General features: G+C 43.1%; 1 protein-coding gene across 1 annotated transcript in view; it reads right to left on the reverse strand.

Moving 5' to 3' along the window:
- Nucleotides 1-14,088, reverse strand: part of igsf3 (immunoglobulin superfamily, member 3) — a 60,848-nt gene that overhangs the window by 20,953 nt on the left and 25,807 nt on the right. The window contains exon 3 of the mRNA XM_011608997.2: nucleotides 1,837-2,256. Within this exon, the coding sequence (XP_011607299.1) occupies nucleotides 1,837-2,256 (420 nt within the window). The remainder of the gene's footprint in view (nucleotides 1-1,836; nucleotides 2,257-14,088) is intronic.

The raw sequence follows: 14,088 nt of genomic DNA on the forward strand, positions 1-14,088 counted from the left end.
TCCTGAGAACTGGAAACCACACAAAGCTAACCCTGCCATCGAAGGCCATTTTATACCTGTCATCTGCACATGTGCAGGTTTAGGCTGCGATCAATGACACAGTTGTGTTATTTCTGCTGTACTCATTTCCAGACCATAAACACAGCATGTATCTGCGATGCTCTTCTTGTGGATGAAGCCCCCGAGCTGCAACTACAAAAGACTAAACAGACTATCAGAGAAACAAAATTTGAGATAGGAGATAAAATAAAAATAAAAATAAAAAACATTCTGTGGGTAACTGGTTAATTTAGTAATGAAATAAGAAAAAAGATAAGAAAAAAATCTAAAAAAAGCATTGAATGGGTAAGGTTAAACAAAACTGATGAGACACGGCTGCAAAGCAAGAAGAAAGAGTGAGAGGTACATTAGGTACATTAGAATTCAGTCTGTTACTCTCTTCTCGGATGTAGAGGCTGTGGGTGATTAGTTGGTGATGGGGCTGTCTTGAGAACCACTCCATCTTTTATAATAACAGCCTAATAGAGGAGCTGCTCCCATTCCTTCTTAAATTTCTTTCTCTTCTCATCAAATATGCACATGAACCCACACAGTATCAGATATTCAAAGATGGGCAAGTAATGCCTATACCAAGTGATAAATATATTAAAAGAATGCATATATACACCCGAGCTGAACATCCACACCCTCATCTCAGCTGGGTCTTCTTTTATCTTGCAACAACACCTCCATCCATTATAGATTAGAGACGACTCAGAGTGACAATCGGTGCTAAAACTGGAGTTCTCTGGAGTTCTTTGTGTCTTCTCTCCTCCTGTTGTAGCAGAAACCCATCTGACAAAGCTGCGTTGCATTCCAGAACCACCTTCCCATCCACCCAGCACTATGTTTGGCACCAACGAGTTGTGCTGGTCCTAAGTGGATAGAATGCTTAATGGGGAAACAGCAAAATGACTCCACTTGGATATGATTTACGGACACGAGGCACTCTTAACTGTGTGCCGTCTCGATAATTGCGCTAATGTCAAAGCAGTTTATCACCAATCTCCTCAGTCCATTCCCAGAAGCATTTACAGAGCTTCTTTATGGATGGGAAACACAGCACAATGGGTGCAGGGAAGGGGGGGGGGGGGGGGGGGGGTCAAGCGGGTTGGGAGGTTACAAGAACCAGTGCACGCAAGGAGTTGTGAATCAGTCTTTCCAGTCCATCAGCTCCAGTGGGTGTCATCCCAGTAGATCATTATCATATGGAGCCTCTATGACTTCACCCAATGCTCTCATTGTAACTCCCACACGCCTTAATCACGCAACACTTGTTGCGTTCTCAAACCTCCTTCTCTCTTCCTCCTCCAGATGATAACAGCCCTTCTCCCTTCCATTAGACAATCCCCTCCTTTAGAGTTGCAAACCATGGTCGGCTAGCAAGGTTTCTCTCCCGCACGCACTCAAGCATGAACTCCACTGCTGCAAAGGTTGGCAGGCAGGAAAGCTGCTGGCTTCTGATCTCTCTGCTCCGTTTCCTGGGAGGTTGTACATGGAAATCACAGGACTCCTGTGTCAAACACTCCTGTGCATCAAACCCCTTCAATTATTCTTAAACACACTTGTAATGCTGCCTATCCGTCAGCCGCAGACACGGAATGCAGCAAGTCTGCGGAGGTTTAGTTAAGCCCCTTTAAGTAAGCTAATGAGCTTATTGTGAGATACTGATCAGCAATTGAAGCAAGCCAGCCCACATGCTTGTGTGTCTGCCAAAAAGACAGGGGAAGACCTACAGTAGAAGTACACCAGCATCATTGCCTCCCCATTCATACGGATTCTCCTCTCTGTACTCACCAGTTGGCTGAATGCGGAGCTGAGTCTTGTCGCTTTGTTTGCGGGTCATTGCAAACCAAGTGCCATCTGTGTCCTGAATCCACTCTGCAGCCTGGCAGTAGAGCAGGCCCTGGTCAATTGGCTGCAGCTTGTGAATAGTCAGTCTGTAGGATGTGGCGCTGGTTTTGTCCAGCCTCAGGTCTCCCGCTGCCATCCTCTGGCGGTATGTCCCCCCAGAGCGAAGGACAAAGTCTCTGGAGAGGGTGACCAGCTCCTGCGGCGGGGCGGCCGTCTCTTCTGGGGAGCGCAGGTACCAACCCACCGACAAGTGCGTGTGCTGGATTGTTGTCCGAGACACCTCGCAGGTGAGCTGCAGCGTGTCACCTTCGACCTTGGAGAGGGTCTGGGCTGGAGCCACCACCGTCAATGAGTCAGCAATGACTGTGGGGGGGGAATGAGGAAGGTACGTTAGTTCTCAGAGCCAGGATGGGTGGGTTTTAGTTTGTTCAATGCTGTGTTATCCAAATACTCTACCCATCTATAAGAAACACTCTAGCTTTTACTGTTAAACACAGAGGGCACAACCTCTACTGTTGTGGAAGGGAAAATGTAAATAGGCACTGTGCTGTAAACTGTGTTCAAAATCTGATTAACTGCAGCAAAAACACATGTTAATGGAGGTGACTGCCCTCTATTTCCTCCTCAGTGCATGACTTTTATATGTCATCTTGCGTTGATGCTATTCCTTTAAACCCCACAGGAAATGTCTGCTGTTACACAAACCGATTATATCAACAGTTTGTCCCCCCCAAATCACAAACAGAGCACCTCCATAATGGCCTCTGTGCGGCTTTTCTTATTAAAGCTTTTAATACATTTAATCATTTCTTGTCTATGATGCAGTATAAGAAATGGTAAACATATTTATTGGTCAGAATTGAGTGCAGGCTTCTTTTACACAGGTGCAAATGAATAAAGTAAAATGAATAAATGAATTATGTTTTTATAGTGTTTATATGAGATTTTGCACGACCTCAAAGTTTCTAGAATTATCTGAAGCAATATCACCACAGGAACATGGATCTATGGTAATTATACAAAAGAAAATGGTTTTGTGCAAATTATTTAGCCCCTGCTTATAGGAAGCATCTAAACTACTTAAAAAAAGACCTACCAGGGATGTAAGTGTGCATGGCTTGAATGCATAAAAGATCAGCAGGATTTTTAAAATGCAGTGAAAACACAGGTTATAAACACTTTTGGAAATGGAGACTAATAGAGGCAAAAGCAGAGAAAGCAGAGTCCAGCCACTCTAATGAAATCTTAAAGGCAACAGGCAATTTTGCCCCCCGCAGCTTTGCTGCCGAGCAGACACCATACGGCAGAGCTGTGGCGGGAAAGCGAAGGAACAGAAACTCAATTTTCCAGTTTAGCTTAAATATTGTTGCCATCCGCCAGCTTGCATCACACCACAGTTCCTACTGGTGCTGTGGTGCAGCCACAAAAATGGCCTTTGTGGAAAATTAATTCTTGGGGGGGCTCCCTGGGTGGTTGGCTCATATAATTGAGTTCCTAACTACACGATGGAGAAATTGGTGACTGTGAACAATAAAATGAACAAACTGTAACTTTTTTGAGTTATAGTCCATACACTCATATTTCCTGTGTCCATAAATATTCAGAATTTTCTGCAAAATATACAGTATCTCAGAATCGCACAAATATAAATATCTTATAGCAACTTGAAACTGAGGTTGCTAAAGTCTCCTTTTTCAAATGAAAACTGAGAATAAATTAGGAACTCGAAGCCAGATGGTTTGAGAACAGCAGAGATGAGAGAGAAGGACAGTCAAGAGCAACAAAAGCAACAGAGATTTAAGGATGTGACAATTTAAGAAACACAGGCTGGAAATACTTCACACATTTATGGAAATAACCACATATACTGTAGCTTTAAAGGAGGATTAAAGAAGTATTTTTGGACTTTTACCAAAAGAAAGAAAGAAGAGCAGAATAGAACGTGCTGGACCTAATATCAATGCTCATTATTGAGAACCAGGAAGAGGTTCCAGCTCTTTAAATTTGGAAGTTGGTGGCTGTACATATGGATCCCATCCTGTTTGTTGTCCTGCCCTTTAGGTCATGCATGACCTCTGTGATTTGGCCGTGAGCGCCGGGTCCATGTTGGTACCTCATGTAGCATAGACTGCAACCATTCAAGCATCAAAGCAAGGCTGAGATCCTGTGAAGTAATGGAGGGGAGAAGCGCTGCAGTCTGACTGTGAGCCCTTCTCAGAGCCCTGACAATGGAAACGCTTTATGTGGGTTTATGCTAGTCAAGTGCTATGTCAAGATATTTTGGCGATTTGGGTGCTTAAGGGATTCCGATTGGGAAGTGTATAAATCAGCATGTTTGAAGTCTGTTCTCCTCGCGTCACCTGCAATTGTTGCACCTGGAAATATTTGAAAGAGGGAGGCTATCGTTTTCCATTTGCATTCCTCCAGGAGTCTGTGCAGCTGCACAAATGCTCCTGCTGGGAGCAAGATTAATTCAAATACATCAAAATTAATGTAAATGTTGCTGAAAAGACTTCTTCAGCTGTTTGTAAAAAAAAAAAAAAATTGCAGAAAGTCTCATGTGCACCAATCAAAGTGCACGTGGAGCGCTGACCTGATCACAGGAGGCTCCATGATGGATTTTTGGCCTTCTCTTTAAGTTAGTCACCATTGGAATATTGATGTGAGGTATAATCAGGGATTAAAAGAGATTCAAGCCTAGAAAAATAACAATACTTTTTATGGCTGTCAGATGTGTTCCGAGGTGTAGTTAATTACATCAGACGAGGCTGATCCATGGGGGCCCCTGTATTGTATCATTTCTCCGGGGCCATCTAAACACAGAAACTGCAGGAAGGAAGTGCTCCTGCAGTCATCAAATGATGTGTGTAAGTGCATACTACATGCTTGTACACACAAACATGGTGCCCCCGCTCGCGTCTCTGCACGCGAAAACATGAATAAAACGGAGAGCTGCGGATTACAAAAACAGAGGAAGAGACACACTAATGACATAAAACAAAGGGCGGAACAAAGGCAGAGAGATCTGAGAAATAGAGAGAGAGGAGGTGGGGAAAAGAGGCTTGACATCTGGGTTCTGGAGTTTAACAAGACACTCAAAGATAGAAAACAGTGATAAAACAGTAGCAGCAGGGAAAAGAAAGGGAGTAATCAGGTGGGTCAGACACCGGGGCACTTTAATGAGACGCAGCCGTCTAGAGACATACAGTAGGTCCAGATGTCGATAAACAGGTCCAGACATCATTAGAAGAAAACATACCGTCCAGCAGCAGTGAACAAGGCATTTAAGGACAGCAACCGACATTTATCTTCTTTTATGAGCTGTTCTCTACTATATTATAATGAACATAAGTGTATTATTATACAGACTTATATGTGCTTAGTGTCTAATGCTTTATTTTGAAAACTGTCTAATGGTTGCTATTTATATCAATTAGAACTTTCTGTGATCAAAGATGGTGTATAAAATATGCTATAAGGCTAAGGTTGAGTAAAGTTAGTTGTTCATTATTTTTTTTATTTTTTTTTTAAATTGTTCTTTGTAACTTATAAATCATTTTTGGGGTTTAATCCTGTGTGGCAAACCTGATCCTGAGTCTTTTCAGTCTAAACGCAGCGAATGGTAGCTTTACAGTACGTAGATGAACCTTCATCACAACACACCTACCATGCAGCCTGCCATTGTCATAGCAACCCTCCCCCATGATGCTGAGGCCCCCTGAGACAGCCAGTGGTTACTATAACAACCACACCCCAGGTGGATATGTAATGACACCGTGCTGAGTTTTCGCCTCCCTTGTGGCTTGTTTCCTGCAGAAGTATTTAACACTCTGACTTCATCTCAAGTCCTCTGGGCCATAAAGATACACACAAACACGCTTGTTGACGGATCCAATCAGCACCAGCCAAACCCATTTTCGTAGGGTCGAGCCGGGGTGGTAAACAAACCAAGATCCACCAGTAGCCCCAGTGACCTCAATCTGGAAAGGATTAGGAGCACTATGAGACAGCATCCACAAGTACACATACTCACTTTCATCATTTATGAGGACAAAGCACTGATATTGTTTTCTTTATTATGGCTACCCATTGATTATCTTATCTTATCTGTGGCCTATAGCTAAAAAAAAGTTTTAAATTAGTTCAGAATTTTCCCCATTATTTTCCAAATGCTAATTTCACCGTCCACTTTATATGATCAATACCAGATCAAATTCACGTTCACTTACTAACTACGGGTCACAGATCACAATTAACCCCTTTGGAGTACCGAGAGAAAAGCCAAGAGCTCAGAAGTATGAGGAACTCTCCACAAAAAAGGCCCCGGAATTATGTCAACCACGGCCTCACAGTCCAAGCCTGCAAAATGTTGGGGCTTCAGTGGCATCAGGGGCCATCAAGAGTTTTAATCTTTAATCACACCCCCCCATACTGGGCTAGATCAGAGAAATGGCTTGAAATCTGAGAAAATGAAAGGTTTGTCTTTAAAGTTCTAAACCCACACAAACGCCCCTATAAGCAGTCTGGGTCCGCTGGACAAAACTTCAATAAGCACGACCACTGTCATTTATATGTTGCTAATGAGTTTGTGAGTGGGTTAAAAGGTTTTTGGAAACAAGAAAACAGCAGTGTCATATGTATTTATTAGATATAATAATTAATTTTGTCTAAAAATAACCACAAAACATCTTTACACCTCGTCATATCTCATTATATAACTGGAAAATGTCCATTCAGATTTCTTCTTAGCACTAAATGCCATCTTAAATCTTGACAAATTTTAGTGAAACTTATTTCAAATCCATATATGTGCTCCTACATCAGGTTGACCCTTTTGAATGTCGATTCTGCACTAAAGCTGTACACTTGTCAGCAGAAAATAAACAGTTTCACCAGTTTATGAAGGATTTAGTGTCACATTCCTCATCTGGATGACATTAGAAGCGACAGAAATCGGAAAGTGGCGCCATTAAATCCTTTTTACCCTGAATAATCAGCCAATCGCATTACGATTTAGGAGCTTTTCATGTGTGGATATGAAGAAAATGTGTTCTTTTTTTTTTGACTGACATAGAAGCTGTCGATCCTTTATGAATCTTTAAAACTACTCTCTTCCTGCTCTACCTCATCTGCAATTTCTGCTTTCATCTGCTTGCTTTTGAGATCTTCTCTTACTCTCGCCTCGCTGAAGTGAGTGACGGTTGTCATACCTCGAGCTGGCCTTTAAAGTCCAGGCACACGGGGATAGAGTGTGTGGGAGAACACCAGAACACAAAAGTCAGGGAAAAGGAGATTTCACAAATATGACATGGGGGAAGGGAGGGCGGAAATAATTCATGAAGTTTGATCTGCACTTTTTGCATGTGACGGCTGTTGAAGTGGCAGCAGGAGAAAAGATTTGTGACAGAGAGAGTAAACAAGCAGGAATCAAACCGGGGTGGTTTCGTTACGCTGTCGGCTGCAGCTGAGGGAGGAAGATGACGACTGAATGAACTGGAAAGATTCGTGCTGCCCTCTGGATGTTACCACTGCTACAAATGTTCTGGCCCACACAACCACACGCTCTCTCCTTTAAATAGCCCAAACACCGCTAGGCACCCACACACACATATCATTTGATTGTATTTTTCGTGCCTTTTGTTGCCATGGCAACAGGAATACGGACAGATTGTGTGGCTGGTATTTCTGTCAAGAGGAACTATTACGGACAACGACTTTTTTCACTATTTTACGACTCATTTTAGAATATCTGGAGCCGCATATGCATAGCTACACCACGCTCACATCATGGAGCTCTCGTCTTCTCTGTGCCATTATTTTGCATCGTGGCCAGCTATTTAGAATAGTCTGTGTAGTCATTATTTCCTGAACTTTGACAGAATGTCCAACTGTCTTTGGCTTAAGCTTTAGCTTATATGTTAGTATTTGCATCAGTGATGCTTGGCTCATAACTCTTTATTGTTTGTTTGTTTAGAGTTGGATGCTATTAGCTGAGCCGTTATTGTTATTTGGGAAGTGTGGGGCACTGTAGAGTTTAATGGTTTGGGATTTGGCCAGAATGATTATAAGAACAACCTGAAACATTGTGCATAATAGATGCAATACATAAATCAATCCTCTGCTGTATGTATTCTCCCCCTTTAATCCTTAAAACCCAGTATAGCATGAGAGCAGGGGACAAGGTCTGGATTAATAGCAGAAGACATTTTTTGGGACAATCATCGCCCGCGGCAGTTTTGACCATTCAGGCCAACCAGAACAGCGTGCAGTCTTCGTCGCCAGAAGTACAACTCAAACCAGCCAAGTGACAAGACAATCAGAGCAGGCTGAGGCCACAGTCGGCACCACAACCGCCTGGATCAAGATGATGACCCACCTGTCAGAAGCAAGTTACACTCTGGCAAGGCTCACAAACCAGTCAAATCCAGTCCATAATAAGGAGTAATAGAACACCTTTTCAATGAAGTACCTTCCTCTTTTAAAGGTTGAGTTTCTGCTACATGTAGAATTATCGGCATTAGTAAAATGGACGAATAACAAAACCCAGCAATTACACACATACACTGAAATCTAAGTTTGTTCTACTCTCTTTCCACACAGCTGGCAACACTGGGCGTTCCACATATGGCCACACGGTAACCTGCTTTATAGGAAACAAAAACAATACTACAATTAAATCAGCAAACCCGAACACCTTTGGACTTTGGGGAGCCATCTTTGAAACACAGGCCAGTCTTGACATGTGAAAACAGTTCCTGCAACTGGGAAAGCACCTCAAAGGACCGAAGGCTAGAGATAACTGAGGAATGAAAGAGGGTGTATCAGCTGAAACTGATCAATGTTATACTGCTGCTTCACAGTGTGAGAATCAAGTGTGAGATGGAGTCCCAGCATTAGGTGTGTGTCATTTGTAGCAGCCTTCTGCTAGCGCTGCCAGCCTTCCGCCACAGCTGAAGTGTGTCATGCTTTCAGCATGTAATGGCCTTAAGTGTGTATGTTTGAGACACACTTACACGCACGCACGCAGCCACGTAGCATAGACACACAGCAAACGGCCACTTGGCAAAGCCAGTTGAGTAATTATTGTTAATTACTCTGAAACTGAGACAACTGCTGAGAGGGGAAACATCACAAGTGGGCGATTTTCAGCTCCAATTATGTTTGTCCACCATTAAGCAGACGACGCCTCAACAACATGACGCGGAAGGGAGGTGTGTGAATGCGGAAAGTGTGCCTACACCCGCCTTTTCCAAACCTATTATCCATCATTTCGCCTATTTACAGCCTTCACTCCTTTGTTCTTCTCTCAGAACTGCTGATGAGTCAGAATGAAGGATGGAAGGGTTCGACTGGCTACGGCTGAGAGGAGAGAGGAGGGCAAAGTAGGAGGAAAAAGTAGAAATCTAGAGACACAAAACACTTTCTCATGAGACTGGAGAGTCCTGTTGGTCTTGAAACAAAACACCGAATAACCAGTAAAAGAAACTGTGATAAACTGAGGCGTGCACTCCGTGCCCCAGAACATGCATGATAAGAAGCCCAGGATACAGAGCACAAGAGCAAAGACAGGGCAGGCTGAGGATCACACCTTGGAGTCAGAAAAGAGGCATGTGGGAGCTCTTTTTAACAGAGAAGAAAGGGGCCAGACTGGGGCTGAGGTCTGTGTTGTGGGATCCGCTTCCACAGCAGGGGGTGGAATACATCCATAATAGAACACACACTCAAGATCAGATGAGTCTGATACCTTACTGAATAAAATACAGGGCAGAACACTCCTCTTGTTTCTGTATTTTTGCATTATTTGTGTGTTATTTACTAACCCAGAGATATACGATTTGTAATGGTTTAAGGTCAGAGCGCTGCCAGCTGAGATGGCACCTGCCTGTGAAGCTTTGGACCAGAAGTTTCTTTATTATTGTGATAACTTCTATGATAATACACATGAAGTGGGCGTCTTAGGTAACAGAGATGTATGAGCAGGCACATTCTGTGATGAACACTGTTTTTAACACCTTTGATTAATCCAGATTTGTTCTTCTTGATCAGTAAAATGATGCAAATCTACCTCCACTGGCAAAGTTATACTGGAACCAGTGGTCAAGAATTTAGCCTAAATTCAAGGTACTTCCTCTTTCTGTCAAGATTTTCAAAAGCCTTGTTAAAATATGGTTGGAAGCTAATGAAGCAGGCGGTTACAAATGCAGAATAATTTAACGGTGCCCTATTGATCAACCCTTCCTTAAAAGCATAAATGACTGCTTAGGGGCTGGATTTTTACCATCCTGGGGGCTGTTCACAGCAGCGAAAAGCTTCCACCCTGTTCTGCTGGGATGACTTCAGTTATACGAGCACCGGTCAGCTGGACTAATTTAACTCCTGCTTGAAGAAGCGATCTGAAGCTCTGCAGTGTGAACTGCCAAGGACAGGAGTTTATATTTCCATCAGAACACTGTTACAAACAGGAACACCTGGAAGCTCTAAAAGCCTCTGAACGCTCAGTGTGTAATCACTCGCACAGAAAAATGGAAATGGGCCAAAGCCGGAGTCCATGCTATTAAAAAATACATATGCTAAAGAGGAAGGGACCGAGTGATGGGCTGTGGAGTTCAGAGCTCACAGCGTCGGACAAATATCAATACTTCTTGTATATTTGGTAGAGTGTATGCTAATTTTCCCAACCCCAGAAAAGAAGCCACTGTTGGGCTAGTTTTGTCACTTCAGTTCTTGAAATAGTTCCCCTGGTGTGAGCTGTAATTGGTTCTCCAAAACACTGTAAACACGTCTCTAGTGTATCTGGAGATGATGCAGACGTCAACATGGACCCGAGCCAGTTGTCCACAGCTTTGTACTCATCTGTCTGAGAGTATTTTCCATTTTTGTTTGTGTTCAGCAGTTGAGATGATTCCAAGTTAAAAACTCTCACCTCCGGTTGGTGGCCTCAGTCTACAAATACTGGACAACGGCACAGCTCTGAGTGAGGACTGACTCCCACGATGCCGAATTCAATGTGACACACAGAGTGAGCGTATAAATGTTTAACTCACGCGTCACATTCATTTGTGAAAGGGAGGCAAAACCGTCCAAGACTTTCTCACAAAGGCACATTTACAGATTTCGGGAGGATGATTACATCCATTATTCACTTAACGGTGTCTCTGAAAATCCAATTAGTTCTGTAAAACTTGGATTTTTCCAAAGTATTCTAGATTTAGATCATATCAGAGGACCGAATCAGCTTTGACTAAAACTTGCTCGCCTTTCCTATTTTCTGTGTTTGCTCCCAACTGTCGTATAAAGAAAATAACCCCTTATCCCTATAAAACAATCGCCATGCTAATGTAGCATTGCTGTCCCTATTTGCACAAAATATAATTGAAATGTGCAAACCAACAGGCACCATGAATCCTAAAATAATTATAGCACATATGCTCCGTTTTGAGGCAAATGCCTCCCATTTTAATCTTAGATAATCAGTTCTTCCCTTCATAACACACCTCATCCTGTCTGCTAAAACTGTGACCAAATAAAATGAATGTAAGAAGGGAGAGTGGGAAAGTGGTGAAAGGATATGAGATCTTGCAGGCACTGTTGGTAGATTCTCAGTTTGGAGCTGTGAGGTCTGCTAATGGAACACCAGTGTCTGAGCCATCTCACGGGGGTCACAATAAAAGAAAATGGACCTCTTCATTATATATTGCATTGCATATGCAGAAATATATTCATTGTCATTCTTTATGTGTCCCATTTCCCCCCCATGCACCCACCCTCTTCCCTGACTCCCATCCACACAGAGTTCTAGGACATTATCTGCCGACTTTCTCTTGCGCTGGGTGATAGCTGCCTCTGAGTATCCAATTATCACTTCTTCTGTTTTTCTCAGTCTCTCTCCTCCTCTTAGCGGTCTTTATCGCAAGCTGATCCCCGAGCATCTTGTATTCTGCACGTCAGTCAGACAATGACCCTCTTGCATGTTTTTTTTTAATCCGAGGGGGCCGTCAACTAGCAGAGGGAGTAACATCTGCTCCGGAGAAACACAGCTAGCCGCCCGTGGCAGTCGCAGCTCGTTATACCGAAGGGTAGCAGAGGCAAACCAAAATGAATCTCTCTCTCTCTCGCCTACTCTGCAGACACACCCACCCAACAACACACAGAAGAGCCAGAGGGGACGGTTGCTCTCACACAGTAGTCTCCACACCGCCAGCCCAAACAGAGCTGTGACTCAGCCTACTCACCGAATCACACATAGTCCTAAGGGTTGTACTGCTTATTAACTTTTTTTTTGAGAGTGAGAGAGAACATTATCCTTCCAGAAATTACTGGATAAGCACATTGTTGCAATCCGCATGAATATAGATTGCCAGGACTATCGTAGAATTCCCATTATAATTACACAGCATGTTTTTAAAGTGTTTCAGGCAGATCTCCCCTTCATTCATTGATCTATTTCACGGATCCATTATTTTCCTAATAATTTCCTGAATACTAAAATCCAAACGTCCTCTGTAGAAATAGTGAGAGACCGGATTTATTTGCATTATTTTATGATAGCTTAGGTTTTGTACGAAGAGCGACATTTTGGCCATATTCTTACGTGGCTGCGTCAGCTAGCATAGCAATCTGTGGATTAACCAAAACTTTTCAGGCTCATTCATGAAGCTTAAAGGCCCAATTTCAGTTGGGACTTTTATTCATCATTGCTGAATATTGGACGCCAATACAGAGGACCATGCTTTTTGGGCCTTTTTCCTGTATTTCAGCAATATATATTTTCGGAATTATGTCTTTTTTCCTGGGTGGTTTAAATGGTTAGTAAGAGGCACAGCAGAATAAGAAAGTAAGAAAAGAAAGAGTGGGAATGTTATTGTGGCAAGAGAATGGTGATGTGGAGTTTAAAGGCTGAATGTTGCGATAAGAGGAACCTGCGGTTGGAAGGAGCTTTCAAATATGAGACGCTGTTTATACAAAGGCAGAAGCTGAGGATTTAAGACTGAATAATACACACCAAACATGGGCAAATATGCGTGCACATAGAGGTATTTAAACACACACACACACACTATGACACAACCTCTCACTAAGGCCTGGCCAGGAAATGAGCCTGAGTGTTGAAGATGGAGAGTAAACGGGAGATTAAAAAGGCAAGGCGTGAGAGGAGGGGTAGTCTGCAGAGAGGTGGGAGAATGAAAGACAAATCTTCCTAAGAGCTTTTGAGAAGAGCTGTGTGCAAAGCTATCACTGACTGAAATCCTTTACAGCATCAAAGATTTACTCATCAAGCCTAAAGATACAAAATATTGCTCCCGCTAATACAGCGTCACCCTCACTCTTCCTTTCCATGCATTTCTCTCACCGGTTTCAGACCCACTTTCTCCACTGCTTCATCTGTCATGCTTCCCTTTGACGTTTTCCATCTGCTCATAATTACAGCAAACACTCGGAGCTCAAAAATAGAGAAATGGCTACAGATGCCCCCCTGCATCTGCCCGTTTGTCATCTTCATTGATGCCATCCTGAATGTTGTTAGTCTATGTGCAGAGGTTTGGTCTGTTTGACAACATCGGCACACACACACCCCGAGTCAAATCACTGCTTGCACACACCAACACTTCCCTGCTAATATCTAGAGGCACATATGGGAACACATGAACACAATGTGCAGTCATTTGCACCAAAACACACTCTGCCACTTGCTCTTTATAAACAGCATTTATCAAGTCTGTTATGATTCTAATATAACTGGAGGTGTGAGTGTTAAAACTAATAAGCTCCATCCCTTCGCTGCACTTACTGTCTCGCCTCCCTGTTTTCCCCCCTCTCTCCATTCTGCTCACAAGAGCTCCCACCTCTCCCTTCATGCCCCGCTCCATCCATCGCTCCGGCCCCAGATGGTAGAGCACTGTGACCAATTAAAGTCTTCCCTGAGGATGGAACCAGTTATAGCCCCAGCCATCTGACCATTTCTTGGTGAGCGTGTGTGTTGTTGTACATGCTATATAGTGTGGACCAGACCATGCTTTTTGTTTCTTTTACTAGTAAAATGAGGACATTTTAGGGGTATCGGGTGTAAACTTGATTTTATGGTTAAGGTTTAGGTTCAGACAACTGTAAGGGTATGGGAAATGCGTTCTACCAATGTAGGTCCTCGCAAAGATAGAAGTAAGAAAGAAGTGTGTGTGCGTGTGTGTGTGTGTGTGT

The sequence above is a fragment of the Takifugu rubripes genome, chromosome 1 (assembly GCF_901000725.2).
Source record: "Takifugu rubripes chromosome 1, fTakRub1.2, whole genome shotgun sequence".
NCBI lineage: Eukaryota > Metazoa > Chordata > Actinopteri > Tetraodontiformes > Tetraodontidae > Takifugu > Takifugu rubripes.